The 26,566-nt window shown below is 40.8% G+C and overlaps 1 protein-coding gene across 2 annotated transcripts; it reads right to left on the reverse strand.

The window, feature by feature from the left end:
* Positions 1-809: 809 nt before the first annotated feature.
* Positions 810-17,274, reverse strand: rhcga (Rh family, C glycoprotein a). 2 transcript variants are annotated; one of them, XM_036543371.1, is made up of 11 exons: positions 16,980-17,274; positions 10,934-11,126; positions 7,142-7,292; positions 6,830-6,977; positions 6,253-6,419; positions 5,651-5,788; positions 4,984-5,120; positions 3,653-3,777; positions 3,371-3,444; positions 2,642-2,715; positions 810-1,369 (listed from the first exon to the last, which is right to left on the reverse strand). In XM_036543371.1, the coding sequence occupies exons 1-11, from the start codon at positions 17,194-17,196 to the stop codon at positions 1,336-1,338; spliced, it is 1,458 nt and encodes a 485-aa protein (XP_036399264.1). In that variant the 5' UTR covers positions 17,197-17,274; the 3' UTR covers positions 810-1,335. The 2 variants fall into 2 exon arrangements, with proteins under 2 accessions (XP_036399264.1, XP_036399262.1); XM_036543369.1 differs by lacking the exon at positions 16,980-17,274 and adding an exon at positions 15,684-15,931.
* Positions 17,275-26,566: the final 9,292 nt, after the last annotated feature.

Below are 26,566 nucleotides of genomic sequence, written 5' to 3' on the forward strand. Positions count from 1 at the left end.
TGAAAATGGATACTGGCTGATGATGAGGGGGCGTGAACATCCAATCAATATTCATCCATAGTCTTAGAGGAATGTCCTAAAATAGGAAAACAATCTCAGCACATTATGCAGTTTATTTTATTTATTCTTTTTTTTTTTTTTTACAAATGAATAGGTAGAAGAATTTTCACGTAATGGTTACATAAAATAATGGTCACGTGAATGTGCAACATCAGTGAATGTGCAACATCAGTCCCAACAAGACGTTTACATTATTACATAAAGCAAAAACACATCAGAAAAGTGCCATTGGATGGAAGTGAAGGTGATGGAGTCTGTAAGTGCTTAAAATGTGCAATAACTTCAAAAGGAGGAATCTTATACCTGAGCCCGTTTAAAATGCATAATATATCAATTTAACATTAACAGTAAAATGACAAGAGGTCTGTTAGACAGAAAGTGCATGTATTTGATGTGATCACATATATTTTTAAAGTGTTTATTGATATCCTTTGGCCATGGGGCTAAATTATGTTGTGTTGTTTGCCACATTTGTACCAATATGTATTACTGACAAACAGGCAAATGTAATGATAGCCATGGTAAATACTCAGTTTATTGGGAAGCTATGTATCCTCAAAAGAGACTGAAATTAATGCCAAAACTTTCACTAGAGCTAGTGGCTAAAACATGATCTGCAAACATTTGTGCTTAAAAAATGCCAGCTGATGTTTATGTAATGATAAAAACACAAAACAGTAGAAGCACCGGCAGTTTGCTACGACCACTGTACACGTCAAAATCATCGAAAGGGTGAATAGGTTTAAACTATTGTGTAAAACAAACCACAGGTCACATGGTTCAGAAGCAGCAAACTTAAAATTTTCTTCAATGGTAATTTCCTTCTATAAAACTAATTAATAAAACTAGTGTTTAAACATTACATTTGATGCACACAAATACAGACGTTATATATGTAAATACATGTCATACAGTTAATCTCAATATTCAACTCAAATCTGCATATTCATATTTATATACATACTATTGAACATATATATCCAATCCTAAGAGCACATTATTTTAATAAAGGCAGGTCACCTCACCATTAGAGTTCACTCAGTTCATAGAAGTTGTACACGTGAACACAGCTTTTCAAGGTGACAACAAAGGTTTATCGGCACAAGAGAAGGCAGTTTCCATTTGATCAGAAATCAAGATGATTCGGATCCGAAGATAATTTTAAGACTCAAAATGTCCATCCTTCCTTGTGGAAGGTTTGTCCGGGTGAGGGAGGGGTTTTGACGTAGTCCGGTGTTGGCTGGCGGGAAGGGAGGGCACATCTGTGCCAAAGCACTAGCTCTGCTCCACAGAGAAGTTTGTTTCCGACCTATGAGAAGCGGAGAGGTCACTCACCAACGGCTAGTTCAAATCCACACCCTTAACCTGCCCAAGCCAGCTCACCACCTCTATAAACACAGGAAAGCTAAACTCGCCCAGTAACATGTCATGCTCTCCAGAACCCACAACCCAGAGCTGGTTTTGTAAACAACCATATTTACAATGGCCATAAATGTGAGGGTAGGTCACAGTTGCCTTGACGCAGCTCCCCACTGCAGAGAGAAATTGGCTTCCATATTCATCTGTATAGCAGCGAAGTTAGGGCACACTATAGATGAATAGAGGAAGCGCTGGCTGATGTGATCTGGCTGATGTGATATTGCAGCACATTCATCTTTACAAAATGGCATGCAAATAAAGTGTTTTAATGGAAATTGCACAGTTCAGCATGAGCAGAGAGCAATATCAGTTAAATCCATGAGGGTCCTCTAGGCCTCCTCGACCTTTACAATCCTCCACAATACGTTTTTGAAGTTGCCTTTTCTTAAAGCATTTTTTTTCGATAGTATATTAACATGGACGATAAATGTGGCATAGAGGCACATGTAAGGTTACGTTTAGGGGGGGTCCAAAGGCTATACCACTGACCCTTTCACCCCTGTGATTCAGTAGCACCTCGTTTTTCAAGGGCAGCATTCTGTAAACCCCCTTGGAGGAGCCCTCTTCCCGCAACGGATCCCTCCCCCTTGAGTCTACGTGAACCTTGCTGTTATCACAGTGGCTTGTTGCCACCTAGTGGTTCCCAGGAGTAATACAACTCAGGAAGCACATACGCACATCACTGAGCCCAATGGTGCACTGGTCTCTCAAATTTTCTGTGATTCATATCCTTGTGACTTTCTTCATTCATAACATCATTCTGCTCCTATTATATCAGTGTTAATAATGCCAATGGGAATTGGAGGAGATTTACACAACCCCTCTCCTACCTACTGTCCTCAAAATCACCTGTAACGGTCATTACTGCCTCTGTGCTGTTCCCAGCATGTTGTTTATCTCAATCAGAAGAAAAGGGAACATTTGTGCCCCCCACACATCCCTGAATTTACTTGAGTAGAACCTGACTTGAGCACTGTTTCAACCAATCACATCCCATCCCACCCATTACCGCTGTTTACAGGAAAGTTGAACAGTACAGTAAACAAATAGAGTGACTGGAAAAGGTCAGAGCATTGAGTGGCCTTTTAAAGCACACATAGAAGTCACTCCACCCACAATCCCCTGTGTGCTCTCACTCAGCCAAAGAAAGCAGAAAACTCACATGACGTGGCGCTTGTTGGTCATGTGGTTGTTGTATTCAAGAACCGGAGGAATGCTTTCTTCATCCTCCGGGACCTATGTAACAAGAGGTGTCATTATTGTACAAAGAGAGTCAACCTCAGCTTCCATCAGGTTACAGTCAACTAGCTGATGATCATCAAAGTGCTAATTCAAATGGTATTTTCAGCTGTGTACATTTTTTTATTATTGGTTTGAGGTCCTAGGTCAGACTTTGACCTTCATTGCTCTGGCTTTGAAATTGCAGGATGAAAAAAAAATCATCATCTTCAAAATATAGTGGTGTTGACTTCACGATCAAGGACATACCAGTATGTGGAAACATTTCATGCAGATATGCAGGTGATGGGGGATGTGCTTTGTGTGGCAAAAAAAACATACTGTAGCATGACATATTCAACAACATGAACGAATGGCTTATTAATGACAGCTCAGCGTGATTCCCTAAAAAGATCTGATTTCAGTCAATTCTCGACTTATATTTTTCTTTCCTTCATTGGTTTTCTGTTCTCATTCAATGGTTACTTAGCTCCTCCATTAATCTTCATTCAAAAATTTGCCTCAAGGGCTACAAATTGTCATTTTATGTCAACCCATTTCAGAGCGGGAAACAAGGAAAAAAGGTCAACAGCACCACCTTGTGGTGATTATAATCACTACTGAAAGATTCGTGTTTTTTGTTTGATGCTGTTGGTTTTCGATGGGATCTCACCTCCCAATACACCTCATCGTCAAAGCAGTTATCATCTGCTGGGTCTCCCCAGATGGGCAGCTTCAGGATAGTACCTGCGGAGATCATAAAATCAACAACAGCCCCAAACCTCTCCCTGCACTGTTCCTGCACACTCTGTGGCCCTTAAACACAAAGAATTTTGCATCTGTCAAACAAATTCCAGCACTGGCTGGTCTGGCAGAATGGCCTTGAATGGAACCAGGCCAAGATTTTAGACTGTAAATATTGTATTGTTTCACTGTGTGCCTCACTTCTACTTACCCACAATGATACCCCCGCCGATTCCGAAGGCGATGGCCACACACATCCCGGCAGCCTGGTACCCGCCCTGCACAGTGGGAACCCGGGTCGCAAATGCATCCACAAAGTCAAACGTATTGACCAGCCTGGTGAAAAGCAACAGGCACATTCAGATTGCAGGCATCCCAAAGAGAGAGCCTTCGCTAGGCTTGTGAGGCTGCTGTTTCTCTGTCTCGGCTATCATTGCATGTTATGCTTAATTAATTACAGAACAAGCATTCAGTGAATATTTCAACACCAGAGTACTAATATTACTACATTAAATTACATTACATTGCATTTAGCAGACGCTCTTATCCAGAGCAACTTCCAGCACAAAAGAACAGAAATTTACCCATTCAAGTTGGATGAGCAACTGTGTCAGACCAGGTTATCACACTGCCAGACCAATGAGTGTGAGCATAATACTGTTCAAGCCCTACCACAAGTTAACTTGTGCAACCTGACTAGAACCTAAAGGAAGCCAAGTATACTCACTACCAAACATCAGTCACTAGATCACAGAATCCAAACCACATTGCGATACTACACATAAAAAACAGCAAGTAATACAAGTAGCAGGTGGTAGGGGGTGGGGATTGAGGTGGAACCGAGATGGAGTCTGAAGAGGGGGGTCTTCAGTCTGCATCTGAAGTGTCCAGTAATTCCACTTTCCTGACCCTCATAGGGAGTTCATTCCACCACTGAAGGACCAGTACAGACAGGGGTCATTTCTGAGATTACTGTGTGAATACTGCTCACGCTATTTGAAACTCTACCTGTGTCTGAATATTTTCCTAATATGCCTGTTAAAGGGCAGCATTTGTCAGCGAGAGCATGTTCTCGTATTGTCTCCATGTCTTGCAGGTATGAATCTCAGGTGTGACTCAAATTACTATGCGGTATTTACTATCTAGCTGTATAAATGCATATTACATAGGAGTGTCAGTTTGTGTGTCTGCTTGGAGTTGAACATCCAGTTAGCAAATATACTGCTATGTAACCTCAGTCAATAAGGAAATTCCCTAGAATAGCCAACTAGTTCAAAGTCAAATACAGAAGTCACAGACAAGTACTGGAAACACATTACATATATTATTTGCTCAGCAGACATTCCAGGGCAGATTAAACATCATCCATTTTAAACAAATGGACATTTACAGTAATTTGACCTTGATCAAGGGTACAACAGCAGGGCCCAACCAAGGAATCCAACCAGCAATCTTTGGGTTACACACCTTTCTTACCCTGCACCCCCCTACAGCCCACAGTGCTAATCTCTAAAACCATGGCAGGAGATAGCCTCAGCTCACCCCTCCTTGCCGTAGACCGGAACGGTGGCCGAGGCCGCTGTGATGGCTCCGACGATGCCCCCGATCACCCCCGGCATGGCGTGCAGGTTGTGAATGCCACAGGTGTCCTGAATCTTCAGCTTCTTCTCCATGAACGGCTGTGCGGGGGGGAAACAGACGAGCTTAATCCCACCACTATCTGAAGATCCTCTTTACCATCGGCAGTTGGCAATGATCTCCATCATCTCCACCAGCTTTGCTAGGCTCGCTCACAAGGGAGCATACATTTCACTTATAATACCTTCACAGAGTTGGGGGGTAGAGGGGTGATTGTTCGATTCAGTAATGATTTGCACTGGAAATGACTTAGTGGTTAGTTTTGGGGTGCAGACAGCTTCATTAAAAAAGCTTCTGGAAGGAAAGGCCTGCACTTCACAAAGTGAAGGAACAAAGACTTGTTTTTATGAATGCACAATGTTATTCTTAGACCTCACATTCTGAGGACCAGGACACAGGCAATGATAACAAAGGCTACAAGGTTTTTCATTAAATCTGAGCAAAAGGTTTAAAAATAAATTCAAGCATTTATTTTGTATTATTATCCAGTTAATAACTCAGGATCCGATGACAGAACTTATAGTAGCTCCCCCTGGTGGATGTCAGTCACAGCGCAGGACCCCAAGCTCACCGTTAGGTAAATGTAGCCGAGCGTAGAGACGATGCCACAGCAGAAGCCAACAATCAGTGAGCCGTAGGGCATCAGCATGAATTCTGCGGCGGTTCCCACGGCAACGCCACCGGCCAGGGTTGAGTTCTGTATGTGCACCTGGACAACACCAGCAGATATATCAGTCAGCCATATAAGGAATGCAAGCAGATTCAAATCGTGGTTAAATCTGATTAGGAAGCGTCAGACCAGGCCTGCTGATGTCACTGGTGTCACAGAAAAGCAAGCAAGCAAGCATAACCTTTTATATTGAATTTATTTTGACATGTGTCAGCATCCACTAGACTCATAATGCATAACATTACATTATTACATTTATGGCATCTAGCAGATGTTCTTATCCAGAGCGTCTACCAAGGTTAGAATTTTTTTACGTGTTTCCCTTTTATACAGCTGGATATTTACTGAGGCAATTCTGTGCCCCAGTGGAGACTTGAACTGGCAACCTTTCAGTTACGAGTCATGCTCCTGACCACTATGCTACACTGCTGCCACATAAAAGAGGAAAAACAAACTCCTCACATCTGTTAGTGAGAGAGAAAGGATGACATTTTGAGCATTACCATGTCCAGCTTGCCCTTCTTCTCAAAGAGGCTGGAGATGGCCACGGTGGTGAGGACAGTAGAGGCCAGAGCGAGGTAGGTGTTAATGGCTGCCCTGTGCTGCCCATCACCATGGTCAGTGATGGCTGAGTTGAAACTTGGCCAAAACATCCACAGGAAGAGGGTGCCTGCAGCAGAGAGGACCAGTTATCTTCAGAGGCCTCGGTCTCAAGCATTGCTTCACTTTAGTGAATGGAGGGGTAGAGTTTTTTAACCAAAAATCAGGGGAGCTCTCAGGTGTTATTGATGACTTACTAATCTGAACCATTCATTACATCATTTCGCAGATGCTCTTAATCAGAGTGACTTCCAAATAAGCACATCATAAGTGTAGGGGTAGTGAACCAATCACAGCATTTTGTTTGAGAGGTCAGAGACTTCTGATTCATTCAGAAAAGCCCCGCATTACGGGCTTCACAGAATCTCCCATCACCACCTCACACTACAGTGAGAGCGCACAACAGATGGGCAATCTAAAACCAAGGAAATGATCACTGCTTCCTACCGAGCTTCTGATCTTGGCTCTGAGAAAACTCACCAATCATGGCGAACACGTCTGAGTGATAGACAGACCCCTGCAGGCGTTTGCTCTGGTCCAGGTTAGGCCGATAGAGAACCCAGGAGATTGACAGACCATAATAACCTCCAAAGGTATGGATGACCATGGAGCCTCCAGCATCCCTAGCCTGCAAAACATAGGCAATCAGATGCATAGATACAATTTCCGTACATATGTGTTTGCAGACACACACACACGTCATTGCTGAAGACGTACATAATGCACCATATTGCTTTGAAAAATTTAACATGTTACATATGTTGACCTCTACGTTGCAGTAGTAAGACTCACGTGAATGAGGTTGAGAATGATGAACTCCTCGACCGCAAACAGGGTAATGCCAAACAGCGTCATGACCAGTAGCTGAACTGGGCTGACTTTGCCCAGCACCGCCCCGTAGGCAATCAGGCATCCGGCCACACAGAAGTCAGCATTGATGATGCTAGGGAAAAGAGAGGAGACTGTGGAGCAGGGTAGTTCAAGGACTGCACGCAGTGAAGGATGGGTGGGGACTGTATTGGCAACGTTACGTGACTGCTCACATGTTCATTGTTGTCCTCTTGCTGTGGCGTAAGGTATACACTATTTTATTTTTAATCCCATCTCTTTAGCCCAAAATAAACATGTCTACAGCAAACAGATCTCCCAGTTAAGATCGAAAGATAATGTGTCAAGCCAAGCGAAACGTGACAGACGAGATCGTCTTTCTTTTGGTAAACTCTTGGCAGCAGTTCAGTTTTGCAGAGAACCAAAATGACCTGAAACCTGCTGCACTGTAAATGGATCTCATAACTGCGAAAATTGTACGACCAAAACACGGATCTTATGATGTATTTTGTTACGATGTATTTTAAATCTTTCATTATAACAGAGGAAACAACTGTTCAATGACGCATCTGTGACATTCTTTAGGCAGTGTCTAGGATTCAAAGGTGTGTCTACATAAGGATAGAATAATGTGAAAATGTGACATTTCCACAAAATTACTGGATAACAGGCCCAGCGTCTGGGGGGACAACTGGGGAAGTTGTCCCGGGCCCAGCCCCGAGGGCAGGCAGGAGAGAGAATGATCCTCAATCATAAACGTTGACCATTGATTGGTGGAATATTTAGACAAATTTATATGCTTTCAGAAATTGCTCACATTATTTGCTTTAAATACATGATGCTTGCCGTCAAATCATTTATCTTCATTCTACAATGTGTAGCCTAAACATGTCCCCCCTATTATTTTGTGAAATGGTTTGGTCTCAAGGGTAGTCCTACGTTAATTCCTCCACACCCCCTTTACCAAATCGAGCTGTCAAGTGTTCTCACAGATCTGGCGCTCAATAGCAAAAAACAAAAAAGAAAAAAAAAAAGATGACTAGCCTGCTAATGCATACTCGTGTGACTCCCTTAGGTATAAGGTCGAGACATGTCAGGTTCCTTACGCACTAGCTAGTGTATACGATGTACTGAATCTTTACAGCATTTACGGTGACTTCTGCGTCTTACTGCGCATTTTTCTGTGCTTGCCGGTGACTGTCTCGGGTGGTGAACGTGCATTCAGTAAGATGAAACTTATAAAAAAAAAAACTATTTGCGATCTACCATGTCTCAAGAGAGATTAAATGGTTTGGCACTGCTTTAAATAGAGAGTCAGTTGGCGCAGAATCTGGACTTCAAGGACATAATACATGACTTTGCTACCAAAACGATGCGGCGGATGACATTCTGACTGTTTTTTTGCACGTTTTTGAATGACATTTCAGTTGTCCCAACAATAAAGCATGGCGTTGAATATTCCAAGCGTGCTGTCAAGCGTATTTTTATTTTAATTGGGGTGGGGGCGGGGGCCCGTTTAAATAATTTAGTCCCGGGCTCAGGCACCATGCATGCCGGCCCTGCTGGATAAATTGCAATGCATTGCTATGATGTGTGATCAACTAAAGATATGCAGCCCGACCTGACCAGACGAACATGGGTCAGACTCAGATTTTCTAGATGTAAGGTTTTGAATGCACTGCTGTCTAAAGTCTGCGTTAAATTCTCAGTTTAAATGAATGACGTGTACACAGAGGAAACGTTTGTAAAGGTTCCAAGGGAATCCATCTTGAATGAAGGACATATATTGGAAATATAACATTTATTTACTCATTTATTTACTCATATTTCCCATGACAATGCAACTGCAGAAGGCTCTTCCTTCTGCACAAGGTCAGTTTGCAGACAACGGGCGGTCCTGAAGACAGACTTAATTGTCTGTACTTTTGTTGTCCTGAGCAATGACAATAAAGCTTTCTTATCTTAAATTTTGACAGGAAGAACATATTTTCGTGCCCGCCGTTTTCCCGAAAAGACTATCGTTCCCATTTTTATTGGTTTAGTTGTACAGACTGTATTCTCTGTATTGATTTCCCGAAAAGGACGAACTGTGTGATTTTTTTCCTTATAGTAGATTAATAGCAATGATATAATTTTCTGTATAGACTACAGTTAGCTAGCTAGCCATGCAATACAGCAATTTATAGATAATTCGTCGTAATAGTACAACATCTTCTCGTGTTCTGTTGCCAAAACCAAAAAATGGGAAGAGAGAAAGTCGCTCTCCATGAATTAAGCCGCAGAATTCAGTTTAGCTGTTTTAGTATTTCCACAACAGTTCAAACGACTTGGTTACATTCCAGATATTTACTAGACAGCCTACCAAACTGCGACGCGCGTCAATATTCCTGAAATGTGTGATGTTTACCATAGAATACGTGTCTATCAATGAGGCACCCTTTTGCTGAACAGCTTTTCTTTTTTTTTTTTTTTTTGCTCTAGTTGGATGTAATAGAAATGAACCCATTGACCTCGTCTTGTGGACACTCGGCAGATCTTTGCAGTGAACTGGTCTGACCGGTGGTCCCATAGAATGTCAGGAACTGCAGTATGCAGGGCACAAAGTGTTTCAGTCTCGGCTGCAGTGGCTTGGGGGAACCTATTCAGCACCAACTGAGTAGTGCGTGCGGCGTGTTGTGAGAGGTAACCACTATTGCAGAAGCAAAACCTCCTAAAGAAAATGCAGGTAAGATCCGTTTATACATATCTTCGGCCGATATCGAGAGAGGTTCCTATGTTCGAAAAGTTGTATTCAGTGTCAGTGTCAGTAGCCCGTGCCAACAATAAAATTGTCAGCGTTATAGGACACACGAAATGTAGGCTCAACTAAGATAATTCAAAGGCAATACATTATAGTACTGATCACTATTTGTCAGGTTTTTCTGTTAATGGAATATGCGGGTTAACACAAAACATTCGAGCATATAAGGGGCTTTTAGCCTCTCCATTTTCTGTTACCAAACATATATTTTGTATTTTTATTTAGATGGTACCAAGTTTTTCGTCTTCTGGCGAGAATGCGACTTGACAGATTTTGCAAATTAACAGCAACTGCCCGTCTTATTGGCAAGATCGCTGCTTTTATTCCAACAGCAGTCTGTGCGTGCATGTTTAAATGAATAAATAATGACTTCTTATGTATCTAAATGTTTCTGTTCCTCAGTAGTTTCATGATTGTCAGTTTGTCTTTCTCAGAATGGTCATGCTCCTTTGTAATTCTGTCCAAACATTTTTTGTGACACTGTGAATGAGGAAGTGTATGTGTATGTTCGGTATTCTGTCTCGTTCACTGATTTCCACTTGTGCATGCAGCACAACTGTGTCTTCTATTTACACAACTAGGCACTGCACAGAGAAGTTTTCTGATGTGTGTTTACGATCTGTGCAAATATTTTCAAACCAGAAATGTTGTAGTGGAACTGGATTTAAATACCAGATGCAACTACCTCCTTTCCACAATATTAGTCTTTGTCCTCTATGAGCCAGTTAATGAACTGAAACAACTCATACAGGCCACTGGAAGGAAGTTCCTCCTGCTTCTATTTCCTTCTGTAATTGACGCATTGGCTATTTGAATCAATATCTTTTCCATTGCAAGATTACAGTGGCATTGGCATTCTATAATGACTCATTGTTGGGCAGATGGATAACTAATTCGCAGACATGAAAAAAAAAACAGCATCTGAGAGTTGGGAGCTATTGTAGGTTTCTGCTTACTTTTCCACCCCAATTTTGATCTTTCCGTCCGTGTAGTCGAGGGAGTGGAACCAGCCCTGCATCAGCAGGGCCCACTGGAGGCCGAACGCAGCGATGAGGAAGTTGAAGCCCACGGCGCCGAAGCTGTAGCGCTTCAGAAAGGTCATGAGGAAGCCGAAGCCCACAAAGATCATTACATGGACGTCCTGGAAGCCTGCAGAGAGGAGAGAGAGCTGTGTGAGTAAGTACCAACACACTCACAACACTCTAAGAACTTTGGTTGCAGTAGAGCTTGGACTCTGTTCAGTCCAAACACCATACAGTTTCTCCAAAAGTCTGAGTGAAGCATTTGAGTAACCGCTGCTCATGTTTGTGGTTAAACAACACAAGCACAGGAGACCCCAAGTAGTCATGGATTTGCAGTTTCAGGCATTCACATCAGGCAGCACTCCCTATCCTGAGCCCATTATGAAATATATACACATTAGTCTCTTCTGGACTGTAGTGTTTCTTATGTATACATGTTAATGTTAATCCACATGGTTAATTATAGTATTTTTTGTATAGCTATTTTTTTTGTTTGATTTTTGTTTCATATTTGCTGTGAACAAATCTTTCCTCGTACATCTGGGTATCAGTACCGTATAGTATTCATGGGAATCTCTATAACGAGGGTCTCCAGAGCTTATTGAAACCCTAGTGGTTGGACTGCATAAAAGCCTCAGTGTACATCACGCTGCACGAGACAGGAAACAAGAATATAGTGAGAAGTTTGCATGTTGCCAGTAGTGATGTTGGGGAGAACAAACGATAATGGCAGTTATCAGTAGATAGCCCAGGAAGACAAGAATGGCGCCAGCAAGTCTGTTGCTTCATCAAGGTCATACCTTACCCCATAATTATATATTGATGGAATCTAATGAAGATGTGCCCATATATTTGCAAGAAGGTTTTTATATCATGACATGAGAAAAGAGAGAGAGAGCTTGATATGCAGTTGAGGAGTGATGGAAAAAAATTGCATCATATGCAGGTCCTTGTTGGACATGTTTGAAATCAAAGTGAGAGATCCCTAGAGGAAATAACAATATTATTGACATGCTATGTAATATGAAAACTACACCTACCCACAAGTCAACTGATTAGATTAATGATAAACAGCAGTTTGCATCATTGTGCCAGGATATTGAAATAATTCCACTTCCATAAACGCATGTGTGATCATTTCAAACAGCACAGCATCAGCAGTACATGAACAAATTTTAGTGTGTTCACTTACTAAAGATATTTCAATTGGCTCGTACAAACACCTCAAATGGCACCTGTCTGTTTGGTCTCACAGGATTGGGCTGATATATTAACAGTATGGCCAATAACAGTAAGTACACACACAGAGCAGATGTAACAGAGATGTTACACTTGGATTTCACACAACACCGTACCATCTGCCTTTGAATTGTGGAAGATTTGTACTGTGGCCAAAATGATTACCAGTCTGCTCAGCTCAAGTATGACTGGTGATAGGTGCATCTCATCAAAACAAGGGCTTTGTGTCAGTATCGTATTTCTCCACAGAAGCCCCATGTTGAGATGAACCGGTGCTTCTGGTTGCATTAGTTTTCCTCGTATGTTATGTCAGTACGTGGAATCCACCAAGCGAACATACATGTAACACAGCAGAGTCACAAAGGGAGAGCATATCAACCATCTAACCTGTTTACAAAACAGACAATCCTCTCTGCTTATCTAAAGCTCTGTGCTGACAAAGGTTCAGGATTCTTGAGAGAGCATGTCACAGACTATTCACATCCTTGTAAGGAGCCTGTCCTTTCATGCCCTTTCCAAGCTAACCATATGATATTTCATCCATCCCTTGCAACAATCAAAGTATTTCCATGAAAAAAATGTAAAAGATATTTCATACAAGAGGATCCAGGTCATCTTAACAAGAGCAAGTGACAGGGGAAATCAATCAAATCATATGACACCACAGGATATAGCTGCATGACAGGTATTCAATTGTTGTGGCTTGCTCCGAGTTACGCAAATTCTTTTGCCAGGCCCTACAGATTGCCCAAAAGGATAAAATATGCAGGGCTTCAGCTCTTGCCTCCCTGTAAGTCAATTGGGAGAGCCTGGCAGTAGCCTCACTGTGCAAAGGGAATTGTGCTCGTGTGGAGGTCTGGTTGGTATGAGCGACTAGACGCTCGTGGCTTGTGACAAGTGAAGGTGCAGATACGATTAGCACCCGCAGCATTTCCAGACCACTGAGTATGAAATGCTTGTCAAAGGGATCTCAGGATGAATCAGCCAACAGGTAATTAATGAGATTGTGTCATACTCGCTCTCTCTATTGTAAACTTCCAGAGAACAACATCACCATTGCCTTCTCTGAGCACTGTCATCCTTTCACATTCTAAGTGTAACTTCAAGCAAATAAAAATAGGACAAAAACAAAGCTTTAGATGTTTTATGATAGCATCATAAATGATTACAAGCCTCGAGACTTAGGAAGGAAAGCCCTACACAGGAGACAACAAAATAGTAAAGTAAAAATATATCAGGTAAGAGGTGTCAGAGATGTTATAGGTGTCAGAGACTGTCATCCCCTTCATTTATTCTGAGAAAAATTTGCACACAGTTCTCAGATTTTATGTTTCAGTTTAAATTATGTCAAAACTGCAAATGCACAAAAGAAAAGTACAAAAACACTTATAGCATGCCACTTACCAAAGCTGGACTGAAACTTGCTGTGTTTATTGGTGTACTTGTGTAAATATCTCTATTGTCAAGGTAAAATAATGCATAATTACAGTCTTTAATATGAGGAGGTGAACTCAATGAATGTATTGTCTTAGATTTTTTTGTGTGTGAACAGTACAGTTAATCACACTCTTGTACAAACTGTGACCCCTACCCATCACAACTACAACACACTAAGGGCGTTTTCATATTAGGTACGATTGCTTCGTACTGTGCCTGAGTACGATTACCCCCTCCCCGCCCCCGCCCACCACCACTCCCCCGCCGCTCAGCTTTCACATTAGTAATGTTGTTCCGTACCCGAGTACACTTGTGTATCTACACTCCGATACAGCACCCAGCTGGTTTGCGATCCACCAATAAACACAAAGAAGAAGAAGAGCACACTTCACGTTCACATTCTAAATAGCAGTCCACTTCTGTGTTTTGGTGCAGTACTTTTCACACCTGATGCGAACCGTACCCGAGTACACGTGAACCTTACTCGAGACCACCTTTTCAAGTGGACCCCAGTACAGTTCGTTGATCCGTGCCCGGTGTACGGTACACAGTGTTCACACTAATCAAACAAACTGGACTTTGGGGTCAAGTGTACTCAGATCCAGGCCCGCGTCCCTGATGTGAAAGCCAGAACCTAACACAAACTACCAGTTTTCACCCTCTACTGGTGAAAATAAAGACCTACTACTGCAACAGCTAGCTGTATCTCAACTTTTTAAAATCAGTATTAAAGTGACCTTGTCATATTATTGTATAAACACATATCCACGTTACATATTTTTCTATTGAATGTGTTTGTTTATTTTTATGATTTAAGTATGAGTAGGTGACATTGCACATCAAGATTAACATTGTATTTTGTAAAAGGATATATTTGTACAGTATATTATCTCAGACTTGCACATGCAGTGGTGGACATAAGAGCATGCTTTGAATCCTTCACATGTTCACAAAAACTGGTCAGACATGAAAGAGAAATGGAGTTTGTGGTAAATTTGTGGTTAAAATGGCTTGTTAAAGAAGAAAAGACTTGTCTTAATGTACTAACACTAACATATATTTGACATGCAAAACATTGATCATAGGCTCAGGTGCTTTGATCTCTAAAAGCCATAACCAAATCCGTAAACACCGCTAAATTCGATTGTCTGCGCTTTTTGGTCCAGGAGGTTTATGAATTTAAGCGTAAGATACTGAAACACTATATGGTCGCGTATTACAAGGCGTAGTCCCCAGACTAAATGAAATAGAAACCATTATTTCACAATTGCATACAGGCACTACCCTGTTGAGTTCCATACGAGCCTCTCATCACGTATCCTTAGAAAATCTGGCTAATTACTGAAAAAGGGCGTTTTCGACCACATTGGTGTGGGTCAAGGCCAGGTAACTTTATTCACACCGATACAGCAAGTAGATACGAGTATTAAGTTTAACTGGGATCATAAAAAGACATTAGGGAGAGAGGGAACTGAAGGAGAAAACAGGCTAAAAATTATGAAAAATAGGTGTCTGTGCGCTGAGAAGCGTTAAGACATATTTGTACCAATGAGGATTATGAAATCTAACAAAGGAGTATGTTCTCAGGTCTGCATTAAAAACTTGGAAAATTGCAATTAGAAGAATGTCACAATTATAATGTTGGGTGGAATTTTCATATTTATACAAGTTATTGTCCTCCGGAGGGTTTATGTTACGTGCTTTGTGTTCAGCAGCTATGTTCTGTGGTTGTGAGTTTTAACAGGCAGCGTTCACCCCGACCCCCCCCCCCCCCCCCCATTTTTCTTCTTCTTCTTCTTCTTCTTCTTCTTCTTTGTTCTTCTTTTTCTTTCTCTGTTAACAACTACTTATACCTATAATCTCTCATAAATATGACCGATAGCCCTCTTTTTACAAACGAGCAATGTAACACCTAAGTAGCTCGACAGAATTTGCATATTTCTAATACAAATGGTGCAAGAAGCTGATTTAGCCAGCTTCATAACACAGCGTCACACGCGTTACTTACTTGGGTATCTGTAGTAGAAGTCGTTCTCTGCGTCACTCGTTATATTCTGCGACTTTTTGAATTCGACCCAGCGGACATCGGACTCCTCATTGTAACGGATGAACACACCGAAAAGGATGATCATAGCCAACTGCCACACGAAACAGACTGCAGGCAGGCTAATCCGCATATTGGTGTTTTTCGGCCGCGTACAGAGGTCCTTAACGCATTGTAGACAATTCCCCATTTTGGGTTTGTATGATGGTCAGGTTTGTCGGCGATAGGTCTGAAGAGTCCCACCTGCTTCGGTAGTTTCTGTGACATTTATAGCACAGTTATGGAGGTGTGTCTCTCACAGCATCTTAGTGATGCTCGGTGACACTCATTAACAGCACATGGCACCTGCGGTCACACGCGCGAAGAGGGAGCAGGGAAGCACTGTGCTGCACATCACTTTGGGCTGCATATAGCCTAGTGGTGTGGGGAAAGACCCCTCTAACATGTATTTAAAGTTAAAACAGTAGTTGCACTGGGTTGTAATAGATGTAAAAGTAGTTGTTAGGAAATAGCAAACCATGCAACCCCTCAAATGGAATTGTGACATATTTAACACTATTTCCTTTTAGTTCCTAAAGTAAAAAATAAATAAATAAATAACTGACGCTAGGTATAAAAATGCCATGTTTTTGTTAATTGGCAAATAGGGGTTGTAGTCCTCGGAGACTTTCTGGATTGAGATGATCAGGGTCTTTAGTCAGTCGTTAAAGGTGATTTGAGAGATAGGTTTCAAAGAACACGGCGCAGACCTGTCAACAGCTACCTTTAACCTCCCATAAATATAATAAAAATAATAATACATAATGATGTAATTACTGTTGCCGACATCATATGCCGTATACTTATTTGAAGTCTTATAAAAAGATTGCACCTAAAATTTGAAATGCACGTTAATGAAAATATAGTGACATGTTTAGGGTATGTTGTAGTAATGTAATCGGTTCCGAAAATGTGTTTAAATGTATGTAAATATGTATATATTTAGCAAGGTTTATTTTGAAACAAATACAATTTTATTAGTTTACAGTTTCATCGTTTCTGTCATAATATGTGGTTAAACTTGAGAAGCAGTTCGAGTATTGTTTGGCGGTTATGTAATAGTCCAGCGTTGTTCCGTTATTCCCTTCTTACAAACGAGCAAATGTACACCTGAATAGCTGAACAGAATTTGCATCTTTATGATATAGCATGTGCAAACGATCGGCACGTAAGAAGTTGATTTAGCCAGCTTCATAACACAGCGTCACACGCGTTACTTACTTGGGTATCTGAAGTAGAAGTCGTTGTCTATGTCACTCGTTATGTTATGCGACTTTTTGAATTCGACCCAGTGGACATCGGACTCCTCGTTGTAACGGATGAACACACCGAAAAGGATGATCATAGCCAACTGCCACACGAAACAGACTGCAGGCAGGCTAATCCGCATATTGGTGTTTTTCGGCCGGTTCCCAAGGCATTGAAGACAATTCCCCATTTTGGGTTTCTGCAGATGGTCACGTTTGTCGGCGACAGAGAAGACAGAGAAGCTGGTCTGAAGAGTCCCACCTGCTTCGGCAGTTTCTGTGACATTTATAGGACAGGTATGGAGGTGTGTCCCTCACCGCATCTGAGTGGTGCTCGGTGACACTCCTCACAGCACATGGCACCTGCGGTCACACGCGCGAAGAGGGAGCAGGGAAGCACTGTGCTGCACATCACTTTGTGCTACATACAGACCCCTCTAAAATGTATTTAAAGTTAAAACCGTAGTTGTTAGTAATTAACAAACCCTGCAACAACTCCGATGGAGCTACCACACATTTAACAATAGATCTATTTCCTTTTAGTTATTTTAATTAGTGAAGTAAAAAAAAAACATAAATGGTCCACTACGTGCCAAGTTTTTTGTTAAATCGGAAATAGAGATTGTAGTCCTCTGGGACTTTCTGGATTGAGATTTCAGGGACTTTATTCAGTCGTTAAAGGTGATTTGAGAAATATGTTTCAAAGAACACAACTCAGCACTATTAGAAAACCATTTCAAGGAAGTAAGAGCCTTGAGCTTCACACTCACTGGCTTTTCGAGAGTCTTACACTTGACCCTCTAATTTGAGAGTTCCCCTTCACTCTCCGCCCTGCCTCTGCAGTCTTCCTGAACCGTTTTACTATATTTAGCATAGTACCCTGTTTGGTTTAAACCGCTAATGCTATGTGGGATATTAGTGTAGGACATGAAATCTAGTCACGGTTGTGCTTCCTCCTTCACTTTGAGCAAGTACTCATTTTTATTTTTCACACAATATCTTTCATTTCAGTAACCACTGAACTGGCGATGTGTAATAAAAAATTTAAATTCTTTACTAAGTACCACAGCTGTAATAATTAAATGCCCCTCTTGTCCTAGACCAGTTGGTTTGTGACGAGGGCTTCCCTTCAGAACAGCACCACCAGTGAATAATCTGACTCGCTTTTACCTATGTGAAGGACAAAGACATGAGCAATAACCCTAACCTCTTGCCTGTTACTGGAAGAATAGGAAGAATAACAATATGAAGAAATCCACTCGGCTCCTTTGAGTTGAAATATCACACACTACCATGAGAAACAGGATGGGGCGGGACGGGGCGTGGCGGTTTGGGGGGGAGTGTTTTGGTGACGTGGAGTACAGAATCTGATGGCGTGCAGACACAGAAGCAGCCTGCCCTCTCAGAGAGATCACAGGTGTGGCGCAGAGCTACATGTCTTGTCAGTGCCTGCCCCCCACCCCAACCTCACCTTGCACTCCAGTGTCAGCACCGGTAGCTGCTGGCTCTAATGTTTGTTTAAACTTCACTGCGGGAGGTTTCAGTTGGGAGGGCAAGAAGTCAGGAGTCAATGCCCCCCCCCCCCCCCCCCCCCCAAAACACATACACTGTTCCAGTACCTGCATCCTATGCTCATCCTGTGCTGTCACACACGTGTGGCAGGAGACTCTTACATAATCATGGACACTTGTGTGGCCAGTAAAAATTGCCACTTTTTTGGTTAAAAGCACCAGTCAAATAATATGGTAGGTCACTTTCTCTAAGGTCCACAGTGAACTTGGTCATGGTTTTACACTCAGGGGATAATTCAGTCTTTCAGGCAAAAGCTGGATTTGAATTTGTTGTATGAATAAACAAATTTAATTGAAATACACGTTGCCGTAGTTTTTCTTAAAAGCTAAAACATAGCAAAGCTGCTACTCTAATATTGTATTGTTTTGTATCGTGAATCACATCTTTGGGTGTCATGCCTTTCTGAGAAGGCTGTAACATGAATTTAGACAGAAAAAGATGGGATTTCGACACACGGTAATGCAAAGAAGGGGTTAAACATTCTGAGAGCTTGGATGATTCTCGGACGCATCTGGTCAAATAAGATTTCAGGACAAATATGTACGGAGCTCAAATAAAGATATGCATGTCTTGACAAAAACAAAAAAGCCCTCAGGCAATGTCACAGGGTGGCTGACACTATAAATCTATGCATGCTTTAAATACAGTGATGACAGACTGAAATGTAGTCCTGGCTTTCATTGGGTCTAATGCCTGTGGACCATTATTTTTAAATTAGGTGTATCTGTTGCCATAGGGGCACACTGAAATATAACAAATATGTCTGACTGGTTTTTCTCAGTCACCCAGAGTGGAATGAGGGCTTTGAAGGAGTGAGGACAGCGTGCAGGCTGGTTGGGCATACAGCAGTGATCATAGGATTACAGGCAGATGTGTTCAACAGTAAACCACTGAATATGTTCTTGGCAGATATGGCTTTTGCATGACGCTGCTGTGTTTTTCTTAGTTGACTCATTGTTCCCAGGCCAGGATCCAACACTAACCTGTTGGTTGTGGGGGAAAAAAATGAAAATGAAGTTAATTTCTTTTGAATATCAGGCTCACTGGCTTTCAGACAGTAGACCTCAGAACTGTGTGGACGTGGGCTTTGCTTTATTGTCAGCCTTGCTACAGTCTGTCTTTTTACGGATAACCTTTCCCTTACTCTGAACACGTCTCTGAAGGCTAGTATCTCAATGACAAACTCTATTGTTCCTCATACAGTACATTCCCAGACATTTTGAGGTATCCTGACAAGACATTTTACCTGACTCATGGCTTTTTTTACTGGAAATATCTGTTACTTGAAAGTAAAAGCATCACATAATAAGAAAATCTCTTACAATCAACCCTTTTTTGATTTGATGAATCCATGCTAATCCACACTGTAACTACTACAAATCTCTAATGAAAGAAAACCTACTAGTCATCATTATACAGCCAATCATGTTTTTCTTCTTCAGTATCCCATCAGGGCCCTGTTGGAGACAGGTTAAAAATCCTGTTAAAATGTTAAAAATGACATGGTTGAATCAAAGGAATGAAAGAAAATTTGGCAAGAGCACGTTAGATGACAGGATACAACACATGTAACTCAAAGTGCATGTTGCTGCAAGATTTCAAAACTGGTTCGATCTTTAACAGCACCCCATGTAGGGGTCATGTCGTTTCTCATCCCCTAGATCTCATATGGAAATGAGCTTTGTTACTTAACATGTATTTATAATGAAAGTCAGAGGACCAAAGATACGGCAAGTAAAAAAGTTCACAAAAAATGAGTCAGTACTTTTATTATTACCATAAATAGGATTCATATCTCTCAAAGTATACCAAGTTCAAGGTGAAGTTCACTGTGGTCTTGAACTTCCCTCCCAAAAGAGTAGAAAAGGTGATTCGTATTGTTTTTATCACTAGCCAAGAGCATTTCAAAGAAAATTGTTCTCAAATTGTGAGAAAGAAATGTTTTAATCCTGTAGTCCTTTAGAAGGTGCAAAAATATGTGAAACATGTCATCAGTGTCTATTCAATGATGTGCAGTTATTGTATTCAAAAACAATAATCCATATTAAATGATCATGTTTCTGTCTATTCATGTAAATATTTAAGGATGTAGAGACAATCTATGTAATGTTTGTATGTATATATATCTGGAGTTTATATACTATAAAACTAGAGTTCACATTGTTAACGTGAAGCTCCCCTCCCATCAGCTATGGTACTGCTATTATTGTAAACTGTTGTAAGTACTGTATGTTGACCTCTGTAGTCCCACAGCCAGTATAAATAAAGCCATATAAAGCCATCAAGTATTTTCAGGTCTTTGCAAGTTCTCCATATCATTTTTTATAACAAACAGCTACTTATCATTCACATCATTACATGTGACAAACTCTGTCTGAATCAGAAACCTGCATTACAAAATTCTTTTACCACATGGATCAGTAGCTGGGCTTGATAACTGTACTGCACCTTCCATTAGTGAGGTGAGAGAAGGTCTTGTGGGGCTCAGTCTTTCAGTCAGACTACATGTAACATAACTGGAAATGAATTATCAATTTGAATGCATTTGCTCAGTTTGAAATCTATGTTTTTTTATTATTTGTTTTTTAGCCTGATCAACAAAGCCACTGTGAAATGCTTCAAACCCTTTGAAAATATGTCATTTATTCTCATAATGGGTAGATTATATTTACACGGGAAAGTATTAACAGTTGAACTGAAAAACAGAAAGGACCATATCATTCACAAATGCATGGATGTATGATCTTACACAGCATTACTAGCATTACTACAGTTCTTGTTTAAACCTTTTTAATAAATTACAAACATCAAGATATGAAGCAGAGATAATCACTAACACATCTAAAAAATGTGTCACTACTTTCAAATAAAGCTTATGGATCTGTTGTGAAACCAACAAAAACAACAAAGCATAGCCAAAAGGAAACACTGATAAACGTAAATGTTCAAAACTTCAGATTTGATTTACAAGCCTCAGACTTGCATTGTAGATAATGCACATGTCTGTGTTAAAGCAATCTGCATGCGAATAAGATGATTAACCTGTCTGGCATGGAACTGAGTCAATAATGATGGGAAAGTGGAAAAGAATGTTGACCACAGGAAAACCTGTTTGCAAGCAATAAAAGTGCACAAGATGGCAGATAAGGGCTTGAGGCAGTTAGTCACCGATGTGGAGATATTGTAGGAGGACTCATATGTGCAGCATTAGGATTCTCAGATGTCTGCGGGCTCGATGGTGCGCATGTGGCCTTTCCCTCTGTGCAGTCTGCTTTAGAGTGCAATTTTCTTTCCCCTCTTTTTGGAAATATAAATGGATTATCTTCATCACTTAGCTTAGCTTTGCATGGACTGCAACAGCTTTTCTATTCCGTTCTGTTTGGAAACATGATTAAGTATGCATCAGTGTCTTCTGAGATGTTGGAATTGTAAAGTTTTCATACAAACTACAAAGTCTTGAGATGTTTGTAAATAAGATGGCTCCAAATCAGCCTATCAGAGAGAGGCTTCGCATCAATCCAATGTATACTCGGGTCTGCAGGCTGTGAGCTCGCTGGCTTAAAACCAGTCAGTCCAACCAGTCACAATTTCAAGTTAGACCAGTAATTAATTGTCTATAAAACCAGATGAGGAAAATGCTTCATCAAAACAAGTTCAAGGTAAAGCTCAGCAACTTAACCAGACACCTGGATAAGCTTTCTAGAACACTGAGAAAGCTGGACATCCCAATATATATTCCCTGTAGCATTGCCTTACCAAAATAGCTGTAGATGAGTGGGGCTGGGTTTAGATGTGAGAGGGAAGTGTTGCTGGAGGAAGTCATGCTGGTCAGCCAATAAGGGGTCGTCTTCCTTCTGATTGGTGGAATGCCCCGGTGGTGAATGATAGCATCTCTCAGATGAGATTTTAAGCACAGGTCCTGTTGTTAATAACTGTCGTTATTAAAGACCCGATGGCACTGATGTAACAGAAAAAGGGTCTTCCCCAGTTGTCTGCCAGAGCAACGGAAGACTGTGTCAGTATCGACCAGATTTATCTTCCCTTTATGGCATACGGGCAATCAATTACACATTACATAATTAAATCCCAATTAGGACATTGAACTCCCTATCAAAGGAGTTGAGCATTGAGGAGGAATAGCATGTCACACTTCTACCCACACACCAAGGAGAAAGAAGAAGAAGAAAGTTTTGCCTTGGATAAAAACCACAATATTCATGAACAAGTTTCTCTTTTTATTTAGACTGGAACCATGCACTTAAGTGAAACTGACAACATGGCTGTTTACTGTACATTTTAGTTTAGTTAGATTTCTGTGGTTAAATGCATTGCAATCAACTGATTCACAACCCAAAAGCCACTCCCCCCCTTATCCATTGCACACATTTGACTCCTCCTTTCCATTCTTTTCAAAGCATTTTGTTGGGTAGTCAATCATAAAGGTGAGGAACATTTAAAAACAGCTGTTCTAGTCCACAGTTATCTTTAGTTTATTCCTATAGATCTGCAACTAGCCTTTATATTGATGGAGATGAAATCCATGTCAGTTAATGTACCAATTCTGTCTACTCTTCAAGTACATGTCCAAGTTCACAGGAAATATCATATAAGGAAATAATGGAAGTTTCCATTCATAATTGTGTATACAAAACATCCTGAAATTCACCCTCATTGGCTTGCCCTCCAGTCAACGGGTCATTTGCAAATGAACATGCATACTGCATTGAGTGGTTATTAATTGTGCTGGACTTTTGTGGACTCCAAGGTAATTCCTGTATTTTTACAGTAACCACCACCAGCTGTGTACCTCTTAATAATATTTGTGTGGTTCTGTTCAGGAATACTGAACTGCAGTTCTGCATACTGTTACCACCAGGCTGATTCCACTTATAGAAATGAGAGAGAAGAACCAATGATGTCACAAGCCCTGGAATTCATTCACTTCAGTTAACTGTATCCTGTGCTCAGTTCCACTTTTTCCTTTTTTAAATTAGTGCTTATTATAGGTATCATTATGTTGCACTAACTTCATATGAAAATAAGGTCACAGCAGCTAAACCTGTCTGTCTTCCAATGTTGTTTTCAGGTTGTTTAATAGTAACTAACAGTACGTCATATGGAATACTTCACTGCAACCACTCCCTTCTAAATAGAAACTTTAACCTGTCTCTTCCAGTCCAAGCAGATGAGCAGTGATATTTATCCATACATAATGGAGCACTGTATTCTCAGAAAAGCTGCAGATTACCACAAATGTTATTTATCATTTACTACAAAACAAGAATATGTTTTACACTATAGATGGATCATTGTTTACCAGGAAAGGGTTATACGTCATGCTGGTGACTGGGGGATCTCAACAAGCAGGAATTTCTCCTTCAATTTCCTGAGAAAGAATCATTAGCAGAGAGAATAATAATGCAAGAAATGTAGTCTACTGTAGAAGGGATAGGGATATTAATAATGGGGAATAGAAATGGGGGGATGTTGAGTGAAACCCACTAAGGCTCTAAGAGCATATCATTCCTGCTCTCCGCTACATTACTCATGTTAAACAATACAGTGCATTTCCTGACACTGTTTATGGATAAATATATCTAGTTGTATTTCCCAAACATCAAATAAATGGGTCAATTTCTATAAAAGCCCAGTAATTTGATACAAAATGATCCATTTCAGGTCTTGTGAAAACATGTGTAATTAGTTTTGAGGGTGTCTATTGAGAGAATTAATGATGGTTTTTAAAATTATATTCATCTTGCAATGTGCTGTTCTAAGGATCTGGGAAAGTATTCTAGTCTCCTCTGACTCCTCCCACATCACTCATCCCAAACGGTTTTCCATGTAGAGGCAGACACACCTCATCGAAGTTCAGAGTCCTGGTACATAACCCTGCCTGAACCCAACCAACCAAAAAGTTTGGCTCTTTGCTCCCCTGCAGAACACAGTGAGAATATTAAGGACTGTTTAACAAGCTACAAGCTAGGTTGAAGTTGGAGGTGAGTTGTTTTAATGGGGGTGTTCTCAGAGTGGCGCTGCCTGTGGCGTGCGGGGTCTGATGGTGTGCCAAAAATGTCAAGGGACAGTTCTCAGGGTCAAAACAATTCACTATTATTTGATTATCCAAGCATGATCATTTTTTAACAGGAACTACAGAACATAGAGTGCTTAACCAAAATATTCATTATTTTTACATTGTCTGTCTTACCATTATTTTGTTCACTTAATGAATTCAGAATGTAATATGAATAAGAAAATAAAATAATGCAAATCTCCTCATCTAATGAAAGTATTATATGTTCCCGATATTCAAGCAGAAATCGTATTAGTTATGAATGACTCTGCAAAATATAACCATTAGCTCCCTCTAGTGGAACGTGTGTGGTTTTGTCTCTATTATGGCCGGCTTTATAGTTTTCAATCATCAGTGAGCATTTAGCTGTCCTGCTTGGAAATGTGAACAGTGTTTCTGCTCCAGTTTTGCTCTCTTTGGAAAGCTTGCTATTTTTTCATATTTTTCCCTTTAGGAAAGGGACCTGTCCAAAAAAACACTACTTTGATTTTTTCCTTCTAGTTTCCTTGGATGAAACCAAAGAAGTAGTTTTCGTTTAATAAATCTGCTATGTGCTTTTCATAACCAATCTGACCCCTTTAGGAAAAGGATCTGCCACGCATTTACAGCTGCTGATGTTGAAGGTTGGAAACATTCCACATTCCAGGTCTTTATGGACACTCACAAAGGATACAAATGCAGATGTTTCTGTAATCAGTGTCATCTATTCTGAAGAGCCCCCTTGCCCGGGCTGAAAAACAGTACATGGAAATCAAGGTTCCTCTTTGTTGTTTCGACTCTCATTGCTTTCACTCTGTTCATACAAATTAAGCGGCCACGAGATCCTGCTCCTTTTGTGTAAAAATTACACCCTCTTCAACCTTTTTTCACACAATTAAACTCAGACAGGACAACAAGGATGGTACATTTTCAGGTCCAAAACATATCTGATGAACCAGTGAGAATGCTACAAAGTTCAAAGGGAAAATCTATGGGTCGAAAGTCCCAACAGTCCCAGCGCAATGTGCTCATTCTTTCTAGGCTAAGGGTGCAAGGCAAATAGGAAGGAGAACTGAGAGCCGGCACACAGCTGGAATCCTCCTGAAACATGTAGTTTATTTAAAGCACAGGGCAGGCATTTTGGCTCAGTCAGTCTTGAGCCGGTGACCGCACTTCGATTAAGTGAAATGCTTAAGAGCATTCTAGTAAGATGAGGGCATTCCCTTCTCTTATCTTGACAGACTGACGGCGAGATAAACCGTCAGTGTAAAGAAGGTGTTTACTGATCAGAATCTGATGACACAAAGCAATGCTTACCCCAAGGCAATATTACATCTGATCAATGTGAGATTGCGATTTTTTCTGTTTCATTCAGTTTTGTTGTGTCACTAAGTGTGAAAGTTTGACAAGGCAATACCACTGTGACCCATTATCAAAGAGGAGGCTCATGGTTGTCTAGATGATTTTAAAAACTGAAGTCTGACATTGACAAATATGGAACAGTCAAGTTGTCTTGAGTTCCATGTCATCTCTGGGTCTTCTGTCAGGTAAGGGGAATTAGATTTATGATGGATGGTTATAAACAGCAATTCTGTGTTCACGTCTAATCACCGATAATGACCTTATGCATCACTCTCCATCTCTTCCGAGATAGTGCTGGGTTGAGAGGCTGACCAACACGAAATCACTTAAGCTGATCAGAGGACCATCTTACCCACCCAGGAAATCAGCTGTTTGGAAGAATCTTCTAATGCCTTGAATTTTTTGTCCTGTAGAACTATTGCTAAAAACTATAATGAGACAGGTATGAAGTGTGTTATCCTGTATTGTTCATCCATCTGTAAAATGTAATTCTACAAAATAATGTTAAACTAATCACACAGATTTATACTCAGCAATCTTTTAGAGAGTATGAAAGTGGAGAATCATGAAAGGAT

Source organism: Megalops cyprinoides, chromosome 13, assembly GCF_013368585.1.
Source record: "Megalops cyprinoides isolate fMegCyp1 chromosome 13, fMegCyp1.pri, whole genome shotgun sequence".
NCBI lineage: Eukaryota > Metazoa > Chordata > Actinopteri > Elopiformes > Megalopidae > Megalops > Megalops cyprinoides.